The 8,465-nt window shown below is 38.2% G+C and overlaps 1 protein-coding gene across 1 annotated transcript in view; it reads right to left on the bottom strand.

Annotated features, from left to right (window-relative positions):
• Positions 1–4,526: 4,526 nt before the first annotated feature.
• Positions 4,527–8,465, bottom strand: part of CLEC4D (C-type lectin domain family 4 member D) — a 13,495-nt gene continuing 9,556 nt past the window's right edge. The window contains exons 5-6 of the mRNA XM_027771108.1: positions 7,677–7,792; positions 4,527–6,836 (exon numbers count right to left, since the gene is read on the bottom strand). Of these exons, the coding sequence (XP_027626909.1) occupies positions 6,689–6,836; positions 7,677–7,792 (264 nt within the window). The 3' untranslated portion in view covers positions 4,527–6,688. The remainder of the gene's footprint in view (positions 6,837–7,676; positions 7,793–8,465) is intronic.

Raw genomic sequence — 8,465 nt, 5'->3', positions numbered from 1 at the left:
AAGGTGGGACATAGCAGAGGGTGGGGGATGGGGAATCAGGGATGGCAAGACAAAGGGCAAGGTATGCAGGACGTAAGAATTGGAAAATTATTTGCTGAGAACATATATGTGGATGTACTTGATTGAGACAATGCACAGTGTATTTTGGATGGAAAATTCATTTGTGTGTTGTGATGGTGTAAAGTGAATTAATAAATAAAAAAAAGAAAAAAAAAGAAAAAAAAAAGAAAAAAAAGAAAAAAAAAGTCCCTTTGATGTAAAGAAAAATTATAGAGACTCATGTAAAATGCTCTTGTTCTTGTATTTCCTCTTCTCAATTCTCTGCCCTTTCTTCCTCCTTGATAAAGCGGTCCTAAAGTCATCTATTAGGTGGGCAGACCCAAGCAAGGTAGCTTTCATATGTATATTTGCATACATGTATATTCATGTGTGTATGAGGGGTATGCTTAATTTACTCCCAGGGAGTCAGAGCATGACCCAGAGTCTGTAATCAGGAGGGTGTGAGAAAAAGGAGTTGGAGTGACAGAACCCCAGTGAATTCTGGAGGCTGTCCTAGTGGAGTGATGGACTGGCCCAAAGCATCAGAGCTTGAACTAAGAGGAAGCCAAGCAGGAAAATTACAACACCGTGGCTGAGGAGACGGAGGCTGAGCAGGTCAGCTCACATATCTTGCAACTGAGTTTAGAGTTTTCTCCAGAAAACTTAAATATTTGGTCTCTTATTCTTGGGTAACTAATAGTTTTATTGCTGTTGTAAGTATAATATTATATATATACACACACACACAATATTATATATATATACATACACACACACATATATACATATATATTTCTTGTGCTCACTGGAGAGAGACAGACAGAGAGAGGGAAAGTGAGAGCTCAGCCTGTCAATATGATATAAACAAGATTGTGATAATAATAAAAAATTTTAAGGAAAAAAAGAAATCACCCTGTAGGAGGGATGACTGTATTGCAATCTCTTCTTCATTCTCCTCTCAGGATTTTGGGCATGCAAGCATGCATGCCCAGCATGAGTTTCAAGCCACTGGGTCCAGGACTTGAACTGTGAGTTAGGCTATTGTTGGGACTATGCAGTTAACACAGGCTGAGTATATAGGAACTGCCCCTCATGCCTAAAAGCAAGGACTGGGCTGAGGAGAACTATTAGCAAGGTCAACAGTTTGTGAGTTCTGATCCTCCACTGTGTTGCTGTACTGGCTTGCACTCAATTTCTCTGCCATGGGCCTTATTGCTGTACCCCGGTACCCCATAAAGGCAAAATAACACCCCAGCCTTACTATAACTTTTACAATAATCCTGAAGGAATGCAGATCCACTAAGGCGGCGGCTGCAAATGGGAATTACACCCATTAGATTCACCCCACCCTCCTGGAAAATGTCAATAAAGAATACTGCATTCACTTCTCTTACTGAGGATTACATAGATAAGGATTAGAAAGGTTTAGGTTAAAGCTACTAAATTGGTGAAACGATCTCAGTAGTTGGGAGGGGCTCAGGGAGATGCTGATACCCTAAACAAAGACCATGAGCCACCTTTAATTTCAGGACAAGAGAAGATTGTTGTTGCTCAAGCCACAGCCATTGTAAGAGCAGCATGTAGAGGGTCCCAAGTACACAGTAACCTTTAGGTCAGTCATTAACTGCTCACAAGACCACATTTCTTTCCCATGTAGACATTAGACTCACCCTCTTAGCTATGGATTACCCCAGAGATAATATAGATATTCCACTTTAGTATATTAACCTTGTCAGACAGGATTTCTATCTAAGCCTTTGTAACCAGCAATCTGCTGCCACCCTAGCCTGAGGCTGAAGTTCTCAAGCTGAACTGGGGCTCAAGTTCTCGAGCCAATCTGGGACTGAAGTTATCAAGCTGGCCTGGTACTGAGGTCAATAAGATTCCTGGGAGCCCCCTCATCCAAAAGACCCTTCCCGGTAATCAAGATCTAAGGAGAGAATACACCAGACAAATGGACTTCCTTGTTCTAAGGATTATGACTGTTTATACCTAAACAAAACAGATGTTATGTTTTATAATTATTGTTCCTATGCTTTGAATGCTTTACCTTTTGGAGTAAAATCTTTCACTTACTTCCCCTCACTGATCCTACTCCTGTAAAACTCCTTTAATAATAAATATGTATGTCTCCTAGCCATCAGGGCTGCAGTCTTGAGCTTGCTCTGACTGTAGTTGGCTGAGAACATGCTAAAGGGCATTGAAGTCTCAGTCTAATTTTTGTTCACCCATGTCGCCTTCCTATGTACAAGCTTTGACCCACTCCGGCTAGAGCAGGCCTCTGGCAGGCCACGTGGAATCCTCCTCCTTACCCACTAGCCGTGGACTGACGCTCTTGCTATTTTTTTTTATACTTTGTCCATATAGTTCCACACGTTTTTTTCTCTTTTTTTTCAAAATTATTTTATTTAACTTTATTTATTTAATTTGATCAGAGAGGGACAGAGTGAGAGAGAAAGTGAAAAAGCAAGCAATCAGGTTTGGGACTTGAACTGTGGTTAGCCATGTTGGAGTCGAGCTCCCCTAATTACCAGGGCACCTACCGGTCCCAGTTCTGTATGTTTTCTACATAGATAATATACCATCCACACAATGGGGCTACCCAACACAGTCGTCACTAGCTACAGGAAGTTATTGAGGGCTATCCTAATTGAGATGCGTGGAAAGTGTACAATACAGACCAGATTTCTTTAGAACTTAATTTGAAAGCAAAAGAATGTAAAATATATCATTAATAATTTTTTGTGGTCTGCTACATGGGAGTCCTGAGACATAGCCATTACGCTAACTGCTGGTCCCAGTAGCATCATTTTTGTACTTAATCTAGTTTTCTATATACTGCTATAATTAATCTCCTAACTCTCCAGAATTGTATCCCAACTCTCAGTACATTCTCATGCATTCTATCAGTTCCATATTTTCATGGGAAAAGTCCTTCCTGGAATTTTGCCTTCCTTTCTCCATCTGAACTGGGACTTGCTCTCATAATTTTCTTTTTTTTGGAGAGGTTTTTCTTTTTGCTATAAGGCACATGCGCTCGCCAGACAGAGAGAGAGACAGAGAGACAGAAAGCGAGAAATCACCCCCCCAGGGGGTATGGCCATGCCGCAATCCCTTCTCCTCCATCTCCTCTTGGGATCTTGGGCATGCACGTACACATGCCCAGCATGAGTTTAAGCCACCGGGCCCGGGACTCGAACTGCGGTCGACTACGTGGGAGTCCAGTGACATAGCCATTACGCTAACTGCTGGTCCCTCTCATGATTTGTTTTGCACCATTATTTTACTGATTTTTGTTATGTAAAGCAAATATTTCATGATTTTAGGACTACTTCAAATTATGATACAATGAAACACTATTCACTTATAAGGACTGGCAAATAAAACATTCAAACTATGTTGTTAAGAAGAAAAAAACAAGATTAAAAAAATGTAAATAATGTTTTTATTAGTGCAAAGAATCCTGGGTAATATATCCACTATGCTTACATAGTATATTGACATATATCCGATATATATGTTAAAGTGTATATATAGCACATGCTTTCTACATAGCACATGTACTTGTGTACTTCCTATGTCACATATATGGCTATGTATGACATACATAAACACATATGGAAATATATATATAAGAAAGTGATCATCACAGTTACTCTGGAGAGGCATTTAGAGAACTAGAGTTCAGGGAGAAGAGAGATTTACCTTATACTCTTATTACTCTTCTTATCATTGGCCTTTTTGACACACACACACACACACACACACACACACACACACAATTACTTTTTAAAAAATAAAAACACTGCAAATTTTTAAAACTTTCAAACTTCTAGGAGTATCACGATGTACTTACTAAAATAATAAGAACATATATATATTTTAAAGAATTGTTTAATTTAATTTTATTAATCATCATGATTGTTTTTTAAATTTAACCACAGAGTAAGACAGACAAACACACACACACACACACACACACACACACACAGAGGGAGAGAGAGACAGAAAGTGAGAAAAGCTGCCAAGTCCAGGACTTGAACCATGGTTGGCCATGTGGCAGTCTGGTGCCTTAACCACTATGCCACCTGCTGGCCTTAATAACATATTTTTATGAAATTACTATCACCTGTCTCAAAGAAATTGGGAAGAACCAGAGAGGTGGCATGAAGGTTGAGAACAGTCTAAAAGGGACTCAGGCTGAAAACAGGCAGACCCATCCTGGGCATTGTAATAATCTAGGCAGAGAGATGGCTGCTTGGTCTCTGGTGGCAGGCATGGAGGTAAGGAGAGACAATCAGCACAGGGACAGATATATTATGGTGCAGACAGATGAGTAATGTTACAGAGGGATCATATTTGCTTTGCTTTTTTTGGTGCCAAAACCCAGGAGATAGTCCATGTTTATAAACAACTGAATTTTGACGCTTATTCCATTTTATACAAGTTAAAAGTGGATAATATGAACTATGCAAAGCCCGTTAGTATTGACATAAAGTTGCATCAGCAGGTTTTATAGGTTTTGTGCTATGTAATTTAGCAAATGTGAAAAACACAATTGAAAAACACAAATGTACACACATAAACACACACACACACACACACACACACCACAGACCACACACACTCATACAAACACATCTCCGCCTACAATCAATTGCCAATATTCCACACTCAGAAAATCAATTAGAAGAATACAAAATAAATACTGTTTTTTAAATTGTTCTATTATTTTTTTAAATTTGCCAGAGGCTATATTCACTGGCTGGAGAGAGACAGAGGGAAAGTTAGAAAGAACCTTCCATGGGGCATGGTCATGTCACAATCCCTTTTCCTCCATTTCTCCCTCCTTTGGGGATTTTTGGGTACACACCCAAATGCACCCAGATTGTGTTTGAAATTGCAAGATCTGGAACCAGAACCTTGCAGTCAGCCACGTGTAATCTATTCACCTTAATCACCAGGCTATGAGCTGACCCGTTACCATTTTAAAAAATAGTGGTAGGGAAATCTAATTAAAAAGCTGTTGCTTAAAAGTTTTCAGTTTAGATATCAGCAATCTGAAAATTTTTTTTAAATCACTATATTTTATTGAAATTGGATGCAACTGCTTCACAGCTAATACTATATACATTAGGAATATGTGATTTCAGGTTGTCAAAAAATGACCTTATTGCTTGTTTGAACTACAGTTTTATAGTTAACATGTTAACTATAAATAATATTCAGAAACATGTTAACTAATAATGTAAATGGGTTAAAAATGGGATTCTTTCTGATTCAAATTAAAATACTAATGAAAACATGAATACCATGTTACTTCAAATACCTAAGAAATTTTACCATTAGTCAAGTAAAGAGGCCAGTCGTCCTCAGTACCCTTCCTATAATAGCAGAAGGAATACGTTTTATCTGATGGAGAGTGGGTCTGGGATAGGGCCAGTCTGTCATGACAGGTGATGTGAAAGGAAGCCCTTTAGTTTCCCACACATTTTTCTCATCTACAGAATGCAGGAATTTGGCGATGGCAGTCTATAAATAGAGACATTTCCACTCACAAAGAAATGAAATCAGCTTAACTCCTTGCTGAAAGAAGACACTTAGGGAAGAGTGATAAGTAAAGTTTTCACAAGGTGTATGATTTTTATTTTTTTTGCACCTATGCAATACCACAATTCAGACTGTTGTCCTGGAGAAATCTTGTTCATGGAACTAATATATTATTAAAGTCTGAAAATGAAGCATCAAAAAACAAGAATGTTGTTTAGAAATGTGAAAGCATTTGTGATATTTAGGCTAAAAACCTGGCATAGTATTGCCAGTTAGTGCTGCCACCTTTGGGGCTGACATGTGGCATGGTGGTTAGGGGTGTTGGACTCCCACATGGCCAATTGCTGTTCTAATCCTGGACCTGGTGGTTTGCTTTCTCACTTTCCATCTCTCTCTCTCTCTGTCCCTCTCTGGTCAAATTAAAATAAATAAATAAAAAGAAATTATAAAAAGAAAAAATAGGATATCTCACCTTGAATTTTAAGAGCTAAGAATCTGAGTTGGGGAAAAATGACCAAGAAGTCACATTATTCAAACCTTCCTGTTAGGTGTGTAATCAATACATACCAACTTAAAAGGAAATCACTTGAAATACAATCAAGAAAGCAAGGGTAATGAGAGCTTGTTCTCACAGAAAAGATGATTCCTTTCATTTAAAACGCCATACCAAATCATGTTATCTTTTTTTTTTTAAAGTATTGCTTATTTTTAAGTTTATCTGTTCATTCATTTATTTTAACTTGACCAGAGACAAAGAGAGAGAGAGAGGGAAAATGAGAAAGCACACCACCAGGTTCAAGACTTGAGTCAGCCACATGGGAACGTCCAGTGCCCTAACCACCACACCACATGATGGCCCCCAAATCACATTATCTTCACCGCACACACACACACTCACACACACACACACACACACACACTCACAAACAACCATCTTGAATTATCTTGAATGAACTATACAAAAACCTCAAAACTATCACGACAGAAGATGCTCTATCCCCGGCATGTTTTCTCTGTTCCTCTGATGCACGGACATTCTTTCCGGGTCTAGCTGTTTGGTTTTTCTTTGTCTTTATCATGAAGACCACTTCCTAGGTTTCTAGTTGAATGTTTTTCCAGATATCTTACAAATACTTCTCGTCTCAAGGTTACAAGAAAAACTCTTCCAGGACCATTTATCTTGGTCATTAACAAGGGCAACACAGTTTTCTTTCTGGTAGTCGCTGGGTTCATCTTTATGCCAGAATCTAGTCCCTAGTAAACGTTTTAGAACTGACTGTCCAATATACTATACTTAGAATACTTAATAAAAAAAAAGAACATAAAGATAGTAGTCCTTTTACACTGATTGCATGTTGTAATAAGATTTGGATACAGTGAACTAAAAACCTTATTAATTATTAATGTATATTAAAATAAATTTCATCTATATTTTTCTTTCTTTTCTTTTTTAAAATGGTTTTTGCTATAGGTCATGTGCACTCACCGGAGTGAGAGAGGCAGAGGCAGTGACAAGGAAAGTGAGAAATCACTATCCAGGGGGGAAGGCCATGCTGCAATCCCTTCTCCTCCACTCTCCTCTTGGGATCTCAGGCATGCATGCACATGCACCTGGCATGATATTTAAAACATTGGTTCAGGACTTGAACCATGGTCGGCCATGTGGGAGTCCAGCAATGTAACCACTATGCCATCTGCTGCCCCCACTTTTTTACTTTCTTAATGTGACTATTGCCATATCTTAAATTACATATATGGTTTTGTACCTTACTGTTATTAGTCAACACTGTTTTAAGGAGAAAAGGACAGGGTTACAGTTGTACTTAAAAAAAAAAACGAATCTCTTATTATTTTCTTTATCCAAATATTAAGCCTAAGAAAATTTTTTCACATCATTTTCATACTATCCATTCTTTCATTGTATATATTAGGATATGAAAATTTATCTGAAGTTATAGGATCATTCTGTAACTGGAACATAGCATACAGAGGTTACTCAACATATGTGCTTGCTCATATGATTTCTTCTTGCTACCGTTTCCGCACCTTTGTCCAGAATTCACCCTGAGCACAGCTGGTATACTCACACCATGCGTGGGTTAAATGGTGTCTGGTCCACCCAGTGCCACTGACCATCAGCATTCTCATATGTAAGTCCCAGGAAGTAAGAAAAACGTCTATCCAAAAACTGGATTATAAAGTTCTGCATAAAAAAATGTAAATTTTATTATTATATTTGCACTTATCACATGGTGGCTATAGTGTTGGAGAAAGGGATAAGATGTCAGTAATTTTAAGTTAAGTACAAAAGTTTTGCATCAGTCAGATCTGTTTTCAAATCCTGCTTGTAGTGTTAGTAAAGGCTTGACTATTACCACACCCTCAATTTTCTCATCTCCAAAAGGGACAACTCTACTACTTCGTGAAGTTACTGTGAACATTGAGATCATATGCAAAACCCTCTCAGCACAATATATAACAGGGTTGGATTTTTTTTTTTTCAATTAATTTGCTCTACAGTGCATGTTCTTGCTGGAGAGAAACAGAAAGAAAGTGAGAAATCACCCCCTAGTGGAAATGGTCACACCACAGTTCTTTCTCCTCCATTCTTCTCTTGGAATTTTGGGCATGCACAAACATACACCCAGTATGTTTTTTCAAGCTATCAAGTCCAGGATTTGGTCTGGCAAAGTCGGCCATGTGAGATCCAATCACCTTAACCACCATTCCATTGGCTGGCCAAGAGTGGATTTTTAAAGAGCTTTTGTTTTTAAAATCACCTTTAATTCTTTGTGTATTTCTTTTTATTTAAACAGTCCACAAACCTATAGATTGCAAAACTGTGGAGACAGCAGTTTTTTTTTTTTTTTTTTTTG

Source organism: Tupaia chinensis, unplaced genomic scaffold (assembly GCF_000334495.1).
Source record: "Tupaia chinensis unplaced genomic scaffold, TupChi_1.0 Scaffold000183_1, whole genome shotgun sequence".
In the NCBI taxonomy this organism is placed as follows: Eukaryota; Metazoa; Chordata; class Mammalia; order Scandentia; family Tupaiidae; genus Tupaia; species Tupaia belangeri.
The sequence above is the reverse complement of the archived record's forward strand: the minus strand, read 5'-3'. Positions and strand labels throughout refer to the sequence as shown.